Source organism: Girardinichthys multiradiatus, chromosome 22, assembly GCF_021462225.1.
Source record: "Girardinichthys multiradiatus isolate DD_20200921_A chromosome 22, DD_fGirMul_XY1, whole genome shotgun sequence".
Taxonomy (NCBI): Eukaryota; Metazoa; Chordata; class Actinopteri; order Cyprinodontiformes; family Goodeidae; genus Girardinichthys; species Girardinichthys multiradiatus.
In genome coordinates this window covers 29785605-29800631 of record NC_061814.1, presented here as the reverse complement: position 1 = coordinate 29800631, position 15027 = coordinate 29785605, and the positions used below count along the sequence as shown (strand labels likewise).

Below are 15027 nucleotides of genomic sequence, written 5' to 3'. Positions count from 1 at the left end.
AACGTTTGATTAAACCCCAAGCTCTGCCACATTCAGAAGAGATGGTAAAAGTTCAGAAAAAAAACAAAACATGTCTGCCTTGTTTGGATGTGTTGCTAGGTTGCATCTAAATGAATGTCTAAAACGAATGATGTGTTTCAGGCAGAAAAGATGAAAGTGTAGCTGTTCGGTCATAATGCACAGAGCGGCACTACAACATATCAGTACTAACATCTCAACCGCTGAGGCCAGGAAGGGGTGTGGGGGATGATTTAGGCTTTTACAGACACTGCACTATGGTACCTGGCAGTCATCAAATCATTCATGAGGGTTTTTTTTATACTAAAACTTTGCCTAGTCAAATGAGACCCATCTGTCCATCAGGTGAAGCCTTTTTGAAAGCAGATCCTGGCACAGGACAGAGATTTTAAACACAAGTCTACAACTGAATGGCTGAAAAAGAAAAATATTGATGTGTAATGCAATGATGCCATGAATTCAAATTCATAAATAAAGGGAGCAGACAGGGAAATGGGCATCCCTTGTTACACTTAATTTACAAATGATGTACTTATACACCTCAGAATTCAACACTAGTTATTTTACCCCTGTTTGTACTGCGTAGCCCAAAAATGTTCTAAAATTTGAGGAAAATCTGCAAAGAATGAAATATTGCATAATTGGTCTCACTCGTGACGTTTTAAATCTGCTTTTCAGACCTCCTTCCAAGCTCCACCAGGAGTTTAATAGGAACTGATAGCTCAGGAGTTTTGTAGTGAGGGTAAGTAGTTAATATCTTACCTGCAGCAGATAACCTTCAAAGCATCGTCATTTATTATAAATCCAGATTATATTGACATCAAGACTGAGAATAATGGCTAGTTTAAATCGGACCATGACCAAAGTGGACTGCAGTCTTAAAAATGTCAGTGGTTAAATACTATTTTATGAACTTTTAAACTGTCAAGTGGTTATTTTACACCCAAGCTAATGATTACTTACTCCCCTCTGCCCCTGCAGAGGAAAAGCATCCCCACAGTATGATGCTGCCACCACCATGTTTCATGGTACGGATGTTGTCTTCAAGGGGTTGTGCGGTGTTCGTTTTCAGTCACATGAAGCATTTCGCATGTAGGCCAGAAGGTTAAATGTTGGTCTTATCTGACCAGAGAATGTTCTTCCATAGGTTTGTTCATGTAGCTTGTGGCTAACTATAAAAGGCACTTCCTATGAACTTCTTTGTTCCTAATCTTCCATTAACTTCAGATTTGTGAATGTCAAGTTTTTCGTCCTGTCAACTGATTCTCTGAGTTATGGATCTCTAAAGCTTCTCCAGTAGCCATGGTCCTTACTTCTCTGATTAAAGCCTTCTTGCTAAACCTGTTCATTTAGGTGTACGGCCACGTGTTTGTAGGCTTTGCAGTTGAAACCTCTTTGTATTTTCAGATCTGCACTACACTTGCCTAATGTATTTTGTCTATTTTTACATGTATATAAACTTTGATAATATCCTGTTTTCAATCTATAAGGTCCAATTTGTAGATGGAGCCACAATTGCCAGCAATAGCAACTTGAACTATTCTGTTTTTAAAGCATGGGATATTGCTTCACAAACTAATGCTGGTTTAAACTTTTCCACAATAGTCCTTGACTGGCTGGTGTTTCTTTTAATCTTCAAGGTGCTGTTTGTTCACTAATGTTCTCTAGCAAATCTCAGAGGCTTTCACAAGACAGATTTATAGCTTACTAGTTGACTTCCAAAGGAATTTGGTTTTTACTTAGACTGACCTGTAACAGTTTACAACCTCATTTCCCAGTAAGTTTCACACAGGAAGATAACTGGAGGTGCCCTACCTCCAACACCCATTTCCCATGTTAATAATTGTAGACGTCTCAGTAAATCACTGCTTGATGCAAACAGGAAAAAAGTTTAGATGTTGATAAATAATGTTTGCATAAACTGTCAAATATTTTTGAGATTTTTTAGGATTGCAGCTTCAGCCACCAAATGTGGATTTATTCTAAATGAAACCCCCTAAGGGATAAAGTTACTGCATTTTAGATAACTGCTTTCAAAAGAACTTTACTTCAAAAATCCTGAACTATCCCTTTAAAACAGCTCACACTATTTTATCTTGAATGCTTCTTTGTGCAGATATTTTCCTAAAAGCAACACCCATATACATATATGCATACTGACAGACACAAAAAAAAACATAAGCTTGGAAGAGCAGTTTCACAGCATAGGATTTAGAATAACTATATATGATGAGATAATAGTTTATAGTAATAACTTCAATGCTAAAAGATAAACAAATGGAAAACAGATGGAAAACAAAAACAATAATAATTGGTTTATTAATATTGTTTGTACATAGCAAACATTGTAGGAGCAGCAGAGGAACACAAGTATTGGTGTATGTCAATGGTGTGTGTGTGTGTGTGTGTGTGTGTGGTGTTCAGCAGCAGGGAGGAATAACCGTTCCTTGTTTTCTCCTCTGAGTTGGCTACATCCCAGTCACATGGGTAGCTCATCACCAGTGACCAGTAGACTTGAACATTGCTCCAACTTGACAACTTCTCCTCGGCAAAAGGCAACAAAAAACACACAAAATAATCCTTCTTATTGCCCACACTTTCAGAATAAGTCATAAAAATATTTAAATATTTGGATGGCATTCATTTAATAAAAGGGAAACTATTGCCTTCTTCCGTTCACAGAGGGTAGCCACATTTTTTTTTGACTTTATAGTGACTGACTTAGGATCCCTCCTTTTCTACTAAGCTGTCCCCTTGGAGAAACAGTTAAAAGTGCTATAGATACTCCCCCATCCTCCACATCCAATTAAAAAAAAAGGTATTCCTCATTGCCTTTTTAGGTGTTTTCACCAGTGAAAGAAATGTGGCAATAATTAACTTTACATTTTTATACATGAATTAAGGCCAATCCTATTCTTACAGTATGTACAGTATCACTCCAAACCATGGCTGCATAAAGACAATTATTTAATTCATAGATCCAGTTGTCCTCTGAAATGATAATGTGTTCATTCCTCAGTTTAAATTGATGTGCCTTGAGCCACGACTCCCTCTTGTGTCCACAGTATGTCTTTCTTTTGCCAACAGGATGTACAGTAGTGCTTTACTTTGTAAACGAGAAAAGCCAAAGATGAGGCATCGTTCACTCTTCATCTGTGCAAACCTGGAACAGACAAACACAACGGTCTTGTGAGGACTGGCTGAAAACAGGTGCACCATTGAAGAAGTGAAACTACTATAGATTCGTTACACACAGGGTGACGTTTTCAAAGCTCTTAGTTCTGTTCATTTGGATGACTATGCCTGACAGCTAATAAAAACCCCAGAATCGCCTTTTAATTTATGTATGTTATGACCATATTTATGACCTACTCAATCATGGTGAAGATGGATGACTTGACAGCCATGAACACCTTCCACATAGAGGATAGCTTGGATACAGAAGCTGACGCCTCACAGTGTGCAATATCCAAGGAAATTGAATGGAAGGAAAAAGTGCAGTAGAAAATTAGGCAGAAGCAACACAGATGAGGACAGCTTTTAAAATGTTGTGAGGCAGAGCCCATTCAGGTTTTTTGGGGGGAGATTTAGAAGTGGAGTAAAGTCAGTGATTTAAGAGTCACCACATAGTAACTTATCCAGGACATGTGCTACAATTGCAACATTCCTTGCATTTAACCAGTCCTGAACCAGACACAATGCCAGAATCATCTTACTTGTGCTTATGACAAAAAGGACTGGACTGTTGCTCAGTGGTCCATGTTCTGTTTTCAGATTGCATTTTATTTGGAAATCAAGGTCCCAGGGTCTGGAGGATTCCCAGAGTGGGACAGAATCAAAGAATCAGAATCAGAAAAGCTTTATTGCCAAGTACGTTTTTGGACATACAAGGAATTTGTTTTGGCGTAGTCGGTGCAATACAATACAAATGAAACAGTATAAACATATCTACAATATAATATAAATATATGTGCACAGTTTTAAGTGAGTGAGAGTAAATATAGAGCAGTATTGGGTGCGAGAGCGGTACAACAGTGCAGAGGATCATTGTGCAAGTATGGCAGGAGTCCAAGCTGAGCGTTAATGTAATGCATAGAGTTGCAGGTTATAGGTGTCCTGTCAGCAAAAAAAAGGGGGGGGTGTGGGGGAAAGGGAGAATGTCAGGGTGGTTTCTGGGCTTTGTTAACAAGGCTGGTGGCAGATGGGAAAAAACTGTTCTTGTGGCGTGAGGTTTTGGTCCGGATGGACCGCAGCCTCCTGCCAGAGGGGAGAGTTTCAAAGAGTCTGTGACCGGGGTGGGAGGGATCAGCCAGAATCTTCCCTGCCCGCTTCAGGGTCCTGGAGGTGTACAGTTCCTGGAGCGACAGTAGACTGCAGCCAATGACCTTCTCAGCAGACCGAATGACACGCTGCAGCCTGCCCTTATCCTTGGCTGTAGCAGCGGCGTACCAGATGGTGATGGAGGAGGTGAGGATGGACTCAATGATGGCTGTGTAGAAGTGCACCATCATAGTCTTTGGCAGGTTGAATTTCTTCAGCTGCCGCAGGAAGAACATCCTCTGCTGGGCTTTCTTGATGAGGGAGCTGATGTTTGGCTCCCACTTGAGATCCTGGGAGATGATGGTTCCCAGGAAGCGGAAAGATTCCACAGTGTCAATTGTGGAGTCACAGAGGGTGATGGGGGCAGGTGGGGCTGGGTTCTGCCTGAAGTCCACAACCATCTCCACTGTCTTTAGAGCGTTGAGCTCAAGGTTGTTCTGGCTGCACCAGTCCAACAGATGGTCCACCTCCCATCTGTACGCAGACTCGTCACCATCAGAGATGAGTCCGATCAGGGTGGTGTCGTCCGCAAACTTCAGAAGCTTGACAGACTGGTGACTGGAGGTGCAGCTGTTGGTGTACAGGGAGAAGAGCAGAGGAGAGAGAACACAGCCTTGGGGGGAACCGGTGCTGATGGTCAGGGAGTCAGAGACGTGCTTCCCCAGCCTCACGCGCTGCTTCCTGTCAGACAGGAAGTCAGTGATCCACCTGCAGGTGGAGTCGGGCACACTCAGCTGGGAGAGCTTCTCCTGTAGCAGAACTGGGACGATGGTGTTGAAGGCAGAGCTGAAATCCACAAACAGGATCCTGGCATAGGTTCCTGTGGAGTCCAGGTGCCGGAGGATGAAGTGAAGGGCTAGGTTAACTGCATCATCTACAGACCTGTTGGCTCTGTAGGCAAACTGCAGGGGGTCCAGGAGGGGGTCGGTGATGTCTTTTAGGTGTGAGAGCACAAGGCGCTCAAAGGACTTCATCACCACAGAGGTCAGGGCGACGGGTCTGAAGTCATTAAGCCCTGTGGTCCTTGGCTTCTTGGGAACAGGGACGATGGTGGAGGACTTGAAGCAGGCTGGCACATGACATGTCTCCAGTGAGGTGTTAAAAATGTCTGTGAAGACTGGAGACAGCTGATCAGCGCAGTGCTTCAGGCTGGCTGGTGAGACAGAATCCGGACCAGCAGCTTTCCGGGGGTTCTGTCTCCTGAAGAGTTTGTTGACGTCCCTCTCCTGGATGGAAAGAACCGTCCCCGGCGTGGGTAGGGGGCTGGTGGGGGGGAACTTCAGGGTGGGGGTTGGAGGTGCCAAGGCCCCTCTTGAGGTTGGAGAGGTGGGGGTGGTGGATTGTGGCTGCAGCTGTTGGGGGGTGTCGTGGGGGATGGTTGCAGGACTGTCCCTTTGTCTTTCAAAGCGGCAGTAGAACTCGTTCAGGTCGTTGGCGAGGCGTCGGTCGTTGATGGAGTGGGGGGCTTTCGGCTTGTAGTTGGTGATTTGCTTGAGCCCTTTCCAGACAGACGCAGAGTCGTTGGCTGAGAACTGGTTTTGGAGCTTCTCAGAGAACAGTCGTTTGGCCTCTTTCACTGCCTTGCCAAAACTTGTACTTTGCCTCTCTGTATATGTCTTCGTCCCCACTCCTGAAGGCCTCTTCCTTATCCAGTCTTAACCTTCTGAGTTTAGCTGTGAACCAGGGTTTGTCGTTGTTGTAACTCCCCCTGGTGCATGATGGTACACAGCTGTCCTCACAGAAGCTGATGTAGGAAGTCACAGCCTCTGTGTACTCGTCCAGACTGTTGGTAGTAGTCCTGAACACATCCCAGTCTGTACAGCCTAAACACGCCTGGAAATTCTCCACAGCCTCACTGCTCCACTTCCTTGTCGTCCTCACAACAGGTTTGCAGAGCTTTAGTTGCTTTAGCTGCATATTGCCCAGTGAGATTTGAGGACCCCTATCATCTGCTGATTATCCCCTATGTTTTATTAAGTCCAAAGTCAGCACAGTCATCTACTAGGACATTTTAGAGCATTTCATGCTTCCCTCTGCTGACAAACCTTCTGCAAAGGTACAGGAACCTGTTTAATGACCCTGGTATCACTGTGCTTGATAGCGACTTAAACCACAAAGAGGATATGTGGACTTGCGTCATGAGGAAGATGACAACCAACAATGCAGACGAGCTGAAGGCTGCTATTTGAGCAACCTAGACTTCCTTAACACCTCAGTAGTTACCGCTTATTCGCCTTCACGCTGCGAAGCAATGAGGTAATTCATGTAAAACAAGCCCAACCAATACTTGTTCAGATAGTAGACTGAGATTTCTGGATTGAAAATCCTTTTTTTATTGGTCTGGAGTAATTTTCCAATTTCCAGTAGTTTGGGTTTTCATTAGCTGTAAGCCATGACCATTAAAATTAACAGAAAAAAAAACACTAAATATATCACTCTTTCTGTAATAACTATATAATGAGCAAAACTTTTTAAAACAGTCTAATTTATTGAGAAACAATTGCATTTTTTTATTTACAAAACCCAAAGGTTTTAAAGAGCACTTTGAAATTCAAAAGTAATCTATTTCACCTTGACAAATGGGTGGTCGAGAAGCATGCTGGCAGTCCAGCGGCATTTGGGCTCGCTCTCCAGGCAGTGGCCCAGGAAGTCCTTCCCTTCTGTGCTCAGCTTCTCGGGGATCGGGGGCTTGTGGCCCATGCCCACTTTGTACATGATCTGGAAGTTGTGCTCGTATTCATGCCAGGGCCTCTGCAGATCCAGATAAAGATCACAAAGTGAGTCATTCTCTTGTGGTATTTTTTTAAAAGTTTTGTTTGGTTGCTCAGGTGAACTTCCTCTAGTGGGAAGAAAAGTGGAAGTAAAAACATAACACGTTTAGGCCTGCAACTGAAAATAACCTTTTTGTTTTCTTATGTTGCTCTTTTTAAAAAAAAGCAGCTTTAACCACAATCACTTTTCACTGGATGCTTTGCAGAATATCTCACTGGTTCAAACAGGGTGAAAAAGGGAACTGTTATCTGGAATGTGAAACTTTTAAAAACATAAAAATTAACTTTTCTAAAATTATGACAAGAAAGTACAGGTGACAGCTGCAGTAGATCTATCGTTAAGTCTTGTTTCATGTATTCCCAAATGGAAATACCTTCCATACCACTGCTTACCTTTCCAGTCACCATCTCAATCAGAACGCAGCCCAAACTCCAGATATCTGCTGCTCGCCCATGACCTTCCCCCTTTGCTCTTGTGATAACTTCAGGCGCCATGTATGCTTAGAAATGTGGAGACACAGAAGCAATAATATAAACCAAAAATGCATTATTAATGATCTTGAATAATCTGGCACAAATAAAGGCTTGTCAGAAGCAAATTTGGTTTTGCATAAAGATGTAAGAGCAATGGTAGAAATGCATAGCATAAAACCTAAAAAAGCACAAAACATTCAGACCAATACAACAGAAGATAAAATAGAGCAATATTAATTGCATACATACAGCACTGTGTTAGACTCTAGACGTAACGATTTGAATATTTTGCTTCCAGATAATCAGATCTTTTTCTCTGATTGTTCTTGTGCAATACTTTTCCCATCTTTCATAATGTCTCATTTTTTTTCTTCAAGTGTTCCTCGCCAGATTGAGAAAAAAGGAGGTGTACAGAGGAATGTGTAAAGTGAAGAAAATTGCTTAAATGTGATAAAAAATAAACTCAAAAACTAAACTTTGACCTTTATAGGTAAGTCATGTTTTCAGTCCTGATTTAAAGGAGACAGTTTCTACAAATCTCAGGTTTTCAGGCAGTTTGTTACAGAGCTGAGGAGTGCAGAAAGTAACTGTGTAGTTCTGGTCCAAGGAACACTGAGTGAACAGGTCTCAGAAGGCTTCAGGGGTCTAGATGCTTTATAGAACAATAACAGCTCTTTTTCAATTGCTTGTGGGAAGCCCCAGGCTTTCAAAAGCCCATGGGGCATTTCAATACAAATTTAACCAGGTAATTTTACTTTCCCGGGGCTTTACTTTCACGGGTTATAGGTCCTGATCTGGAGTAGAACTTTCCAGATGTCCCCCCGGGGTTGTCTGCAGTGAGGCACCACCAGCTGCAGCAATGCCACAGCTAAGTGTACACATGTATTGTTTTTATACAATTAATTTATCACAAAAAATAGTTCTAAAATGTTTTAACTGAGAAAGTAGACCTCAAAATTGCATGTGTGCAGTCGGTTTTTCAAGAATGAGCACTTTTACTCATGTTTTGCTTATGACAGTCAAGGTATCAATTCCTTGCACTTCTGGACTAATTATCTGTTTTTTTTTTTCCTATTCTAATAAATGAAATGTTTTACTCAAGACATTTTTCTGTTTGTGCTGTAGATATCTGATATGAGTTTACCTGATCATAATAAAACGGAAAAAAAAACAACAACAGCTGTTAGTTAATCAGTGTTTAGTAGTTATTGTAAATGAATCATGCAGTTGCAAAGCAACAACTCTGGCCAGATGCAGGATGGTAAAAGACAGAAATGTAATAATGATTTAAACCTTTCCTGCTTATGGATCCAGTGGAGTTTAAGAAATAATGGAAGGAATTAATCTGCTGTTTAACTCTAGAGCTGCTCATCATCTGCTACTGTTTATCAGTTGAAACAAAAACATTATTTATTAGCTAATAGTCTTTTAAACAAAGTAAAGCCATGTGTTTGCAGTTTTCTTCACAACATTACGCTGATGTAAATAAATGGTCCGTGGCCTCTAGAAAATGGAAACCGAAGTCACCCAAATCACCAGGATTAAATTTTAATCCAGGTAAAACAAATTCTGGGCTTTAAATCCTAGGGTTTTTGGTGGAAAAGGGGCTAATGCAATTTAAAAAATTTGGCAATACACTTAAGGTGGATGTTAAACTCATAACCATGACGACACCTGGGTTTTCTTGCAGGCTCTGTGGTTTCTTGCCTCACTGAGTCTAGTTGCGTGGGTTAAAAAAACCCAACAAAAAACAATGACTTCCATCGGTATGAAGCTAGAGGAAATTCTGACCCATCCAGTCATTAATTTTAGGGGTAGACTGACCCACTGACTGAAAGACTGCGGTTATGTGGAGACACAGAAATACAGTGCAAAATTAGGTGCCATTAGCACACATATGGTAAGAGATGTAGTAGTACTCCTCCTACTGAGGTAGGTGGAGCATATAGATACTAAACAAAAGTCGCTCTAGAATGGAGCCTTGAGGAACCCAACATGATCTTTGTTCGATAAGATTTAGAACTGCTAAATGGCAATTAACGATCTGCTACATAAGATTTGAACCACACCAGGCCATCTACTGTTCCAGTCTATGGTCTCAAAGCACCAATAGGTGTGCAACTCTGAGGCAAGATGTCATCTTTTACCTGCTGTTCCCAGGGTGCTGTTCACCTCCCCTGGCATGGTATGAGTGTTGTTCCTTAACTTGACTGAGCAGCCAAAGTCGCCCAGCTTAATCAAGCCCGATGATGTGAGGAAAGTATTTGCTCCTGTCACAAATGAATAAAAACACAATGTAATGAGATGATGGCTATTGAGAGATTTTTTGGACTTTTCTACACATCTATAACAGAAGAAATATTTACAAAAATCCAACACTAACCTTTGATATCACGGTGAACAATGCCATGCTCATGGAGAACATTTATGGCTGTAGTGATCTGTTTACTGTAAAGCCTGATCACGTGTTCCTGGAGCCCCAGTCGGGAAACTTCTTCCAGAGTGCCTTCATCACAGTACTCCATAAAGATGTACATCTCCTCCTACAAGACAGCAAACACACATTTACACCAGTCTGCTTCAGTCTGCACCACATGTTACCTTGATTTTCTGCAAGCTTCTTACTCGATGGAGCTCGACTCCAAAGTATCGCACAAGGTTTGGGTGTTTGATGCCTTCAAATATTTTCAGCTCATCAGCAGTCTCCTTGATGGTTTTGTGATCATTTGGCTGGAACCGTATCTGTATAAAAACGAAAAACATGCTTTACATCTCTATACTTTTGTACTTGTGTTTTTTAATCTATTAAACATTTTCCTGTGCAACATACCTCCTTCATGGCCATTAGCTCTCCAGTGTCCACGTTGATGCAGGTATACACTTTTCCATACTGACCTTCTCCTGATATTACATACAATATTTAATTATTGTCTGCAGATGTACTTAATAAAATGCATAACAATCGAAGTAGCAGTCCCACAACCATACCTATCTTGTTGCCTCTCTGCCACTTGAAAGTCACCTTCCGGAGCCCAACGTACATGCCGTCTGACTTTGGCGTGTGACACACTTGACCGATTATGTTCCGCTGCTTCATCATGGCGTAGTGCTTCTCTTCGAACTTTCGAATGGAATGACGGACGGCCTCCATTGGGCTCTGCCGGGCTGTCATGTCTACAAACACAAAAACAGAGTCGTCAAGTGTTCATTATGTTTGAGCCAATGAATAAAACTCCCCTGAAAGAAGCAAGCTCACCTTTGGATTGGTTAATTAAGGTGCGGAGCTCCCAGCTTCTGCGTGCAGAGCTGTTTGGATCGGCCTTTGGATATGCAGGTTCTGAAACAATCAATTGTTTTTTTAAAGTTACACAAGGAAGTTAAGGTGAGCAGGTGAATATATGCCCTGCAAATCAGTGTGAACTCCCACCTTCTTTGTCCTCAGTAGGGCTCGAGTGGCGGCTCAGTGATTTGAAATTTAATTCTGCTGCAACTGTTGAAAGACGATCATTCTCGTGGAAACCGGATACCCTGAGAACACGTGAAGGAAAATCAGTTCGCTATAAAACCACACTATTGACATAAACAGCAAATTTCTATGAAGGGGTTTCTCACTTAAAAACCAAACCAAAAATAATGCCTTAGTGTATGTACAAGCTACAATCTGATGCACTCTGGGGCCTCTTTGAATTTAATAACTGTGAAAAAGTCCACCTTATAAAAACCTATTTACCTTTAAAAAGATAACTAATATTTGGTAGTATCTTCTGTTTTTGACATTAAATGTTTTTATACATAAACTAGGGCTGCAGAATATCAGGAAAACATGCAATTGCAAAACCTTTGCTGAAAATTGCATTATCAATTATAATTAAACACCATTTTCCTGATTCTTTTCCATCATTACAATCTCCCCACTTTTTTGTAAGCTTTAGCATCACAGGCACACACATCACAAAGCTTTACATATTGTGTAAATCAAAAATTGGGTTCATTTTTTTAATAAATGAAAAAATGGAAAATCAAAACGCACAAGCAGCTGAGCATGCATCAGAGACAGACACAAGGTTTAGCTGAAACATAAGTCAATAGATTTTTACTCCACTCACTATTAAGCCATCAACTATAAAAGCGATCAAATAGCATCAAAGGCAACCTGATGTAGAAGTCACTATAAAGCAGAGCACCATCTTACTTCAGTAAGATAGCGTCCATTTTCATTCCATGCACAACAACCAGTCTTCATTTAAATAGTGATCAGGATTTGTCCAAGTCCCTTTTTTGGGTTTGCAAAAGCTTTATATAAACGTTAATGGCTGAAAAAGGTGAAAGGACATAACCTTTTTAGGATTTATGAAACTATTTGAGAATGTGTTATGGTTCCATGCACATGTATCTTGTAGCACACGAAAATAAAACCAAACCAAACACCATGCTACAGTCGTAACATCAGCAACAAAACCAAAACGTCTTAGACAGGTGATTTGGAAGGAAAATGCCTCAGAATCGATCACTTTTACATCCATGCATCTCAGTGGCGATTGCTCTAAGACTGCGAGGGAAGCTCAGCTTCCCCTAAAATGTCAAAAAATAAGTGATCAAATATATACTGTTGTGTGTACATGTCATTGACTAAATATACACTACAACCCGCTCAACTTTTGTTCAGAATCAGCTTCTTATCACTGGTAACGACGCGGCTTTCCTCTCACTCATTCCTGCAGCTTCACAGTGCTTTAAACAGTGAGTTCAAAAGCGAAGCAAAAATGCTGGGCTTTGTCCCGCCCATCGGACGCTCAGCGTCTCTGGGGGTCTATGGGGCAGTGGGCAGGCCTCGGTTGGCCCGGACGCTCAGCTTCTGCATGATGATTGGATGATCTGTCTGAGGCTGAATCCCTGTTTGATTGACAGCGAAATGAGCGAATCAGCGATCCTGAAATTGAGCTTCCCCTCCTTGAAAGACCAGCATCCGCCACTGGTGTTTCTAAACTAAAAGGACTTGATGCTGCTTTTAACTGAGTCAAAAAAATTACAAAAGTAACCTCCAATATCTGCCACTAAATTCACAACTACAGTGTTTGCTTCAGCACAGCGAACTACCAGAAGCTGAAAATCAGCATTCTTGTTGTAAATGCTAATAACCAAACAACAAAAGATACAAGTAAATTAGTAAGAGATTAGTGATGTGATGTACACAAACGATCCAATTCTTTTGAACAGCTTTTTACCATTAACAACAGAACTCGAGTCTTGGTTAGTGTTTTTTTTACTACTTTCTTTGCTTATAATCCAATTAAATGTTAAATTGTATGAAATTATTTAGGCAAATTAAATACGGAAACCTGAAAGGAGGGTAGGAATGAGCATACAGTGTGCCTTCTCATCGCTCACCGTTTGTTTTCATCACGTTTCATGGCGCCAGGTACGTGTGTGGCCTGACTGCGACGCTGACACAGGCTGCATGCACCGGGAGAGACAGCACACGGTCACAGTGTGCTTCTAGCTTGATGACGTAACATGAGTGGCGCAACAAAACGTTTGTACGCTTTACTCGGTTAATTTACGTGTTTTTCATTAGTGCGTTGCCTTAAAGTTCTATTTAATGGTGCTATTGGTGATTTTTATTTTTGCCACAGCAACTGAAGGGCCCTTTTTTCTCTTCTATTGTGTTACATTTTCCCTGCGATGGACTGGCGATGTGTCCAGTGGGTACCCTGCCTCTTACCCGTAGACCGCTGGAGATCGACACCAGCTCCCCCGTGACCCAATATGGAATAATGTTATAGAAAATGAATGAATGAATGAGCTATATTTTGCTTTGTTTATTTTGTTTCTATATTACATTTTTCATTAAAATTCCATTAATGCACCCAACACTCATGTAGTACCCATGTAGTAAAACACCACATGGGTATTTATATTTTGATCATTTTTACTTAATTTATGAAAATATATACATAAAGATTTTTTCTATGAGCATACTGTGGTTCTATTTTGCACCTTTTAAATAAAAATATGAATCTTACTTAATACAGATGACTCAACCTTTTTTTTTAATTTCACCCACACATGCTAGGTTTCTCAAAACTAATATATTCAACACTAATATTGGGGGTAAAATTGCTTGTTCTACAGCCTGCGAGAGAGAGTAAGACTTTCAGCTGCTAATAGGAAGGCTGGACATATTACAACAACCTCAGTCATGGAACATGTTGGATTTAAAAATGTTAGCAGCCTTTTGGGAATCTTAAACTACATTCCCAAGGAAGGAATACACATAGAGGTAACTATTTTTGGTAATGCTAACCTTGCTTTAGCTAATATATAGAAGATGCTAAAGTCAAATTAAAATCTTAGCTCTGTATTCATTTTGTCTATTTTTTTAAATATTAATAGAACCCTTTTTATGGTGAATGCCCTCTCATGTAGCAGCATCAAGTTGCCTCTGCTCGTAGAATAAATAATTAATGACCGCAAGTGGCAGAAAGGGAAGAAAAACTATTCATTGCTGTTCTTACTGGATTCGGTATCTGCAGATTAAGGCTGTACAAAAATTGGATATTGAAAATCAGCCATAAAATCTGTGTGAACGAAGTAATCCTTCCCATTACGACGTCACTACCTCCAAGGCACTAAAGAAAGTGCCTTAAATCCTCCACCAGATTTAAAATCAAAACATGAAGCACTTCCTCCATCAGTTTGGAGAACTTGTACAATGGCTTTGGTTTGACACTAAAACTCTCACTGTGTCACTTAGGGGCAGGGCTACCTGACATCACTGGGGCTGCTGCTGGGTTTCATGGGGCTGTGTTCCCCTGGGCCCTGAGGGATGGGCCGAGGGCCGTCGGGGAACAGCTGGTTCCGAAGATCGCAGGGAAGGCTTCGAGAGCTGTATGGTGAAAAAAACAAACTGAAACGCGCTGCCTTGGGAGGGGAGGCAGTTTGAATTAGAAAGTGTGTTTATGTACATGTGTGTGACTGGTTGTGGGACAGACACATTCGCTCGCTCGCACTATAAATATGAAAAATAGGATAAAAAAAGAAGTAGATTGCAGACAGAGTCCGAAAATATGCAAAGACAAGCTCAAATATACTTCTTTTGGAAGCAAAACTATAAGAATATAAGCAGCAAAGCCATGCACACCAAACCAAATAAATTATAACAAACAACCCAAACTGTGGTAACTTACCTCAAGCCTTCTGCATTAGGGATAAACAAATTGGGGTTTGGTGGGTCACTGTGGCAGCGGACAGGAGCAGGGACCTTCACAGGCCGAGGACTATTCCTGGGTGCTGAAAAAAAAATCCCAACCATTGAATAATAAAAAAAAGTGAGTAAAGTGATTATATAAAAGATACTTCCATACATCTAGAGATCTATCCATCCATTTATCTATCCTTACCCTTTCAACACCATGAAAAAAATGACCACACCGCTGACATTGTT

General features: G+C 41.1%; 1 protein-coding gene across 6 annotated transcripts in view; it reads right to left on the bottom strand.

Moving 5' to 3' along the window:
• Positions 1-2318: 2318 nt before the first annotated feature.
• Positions 2319-15027, bottom strand: part of map3k4 (mitogen-activated protein kinase kinase kinase 4) — a 30951-nt gene continuing 18242 nt past the window's right edge. For 4 of the 6 annotated variants that reach the window (XM_047351932.1, XM_047351934.1, XM_047351935.1 and 1 more), the window contains 12 exons: positions 14771-14873; positions 14350-14469; positions 11011-11111; positions 10840-10920; positions 10572-10757; positions 10414-10484; positions 10209-10325; positions 9967-10126; positions 9731-9853; positions 7503-7609; positions 6910-7089; positions 2319-3181 (listed from right to left, as the gene is read on the bottom strand). In XM_047351932.1, the coding sequence (XP_047207888.1) occupies positions 3161-3181; positions 6910-7089; positions 7503-7609; positions 9731-9853; positions 9967-10126; positions 10209-10325; positions 10414-10484; positions 10572-10757; positions 10840-10920; positions 11011-11111; positions 14350-14469; positions 14771-14873 (1370 nt within the window). In that variant the 3' untranslated portion in view covers positions 2319-3160. The remainder of the gene's footprint in view (positions 3182-6909; positions 7090-7502; positions 7610-9730; positions 9854-9966; positions 10127-10208; positions 10326-10413; positions 10485-10571; positions 10758-10839; positions 10921-11010; positions 11112-14349; positions 14470-14770; positions 14874-15027) is intronic. The other 2 variants (XM_047351936.1, XM_047351938.1) reach the window with 1 other exon arrangement.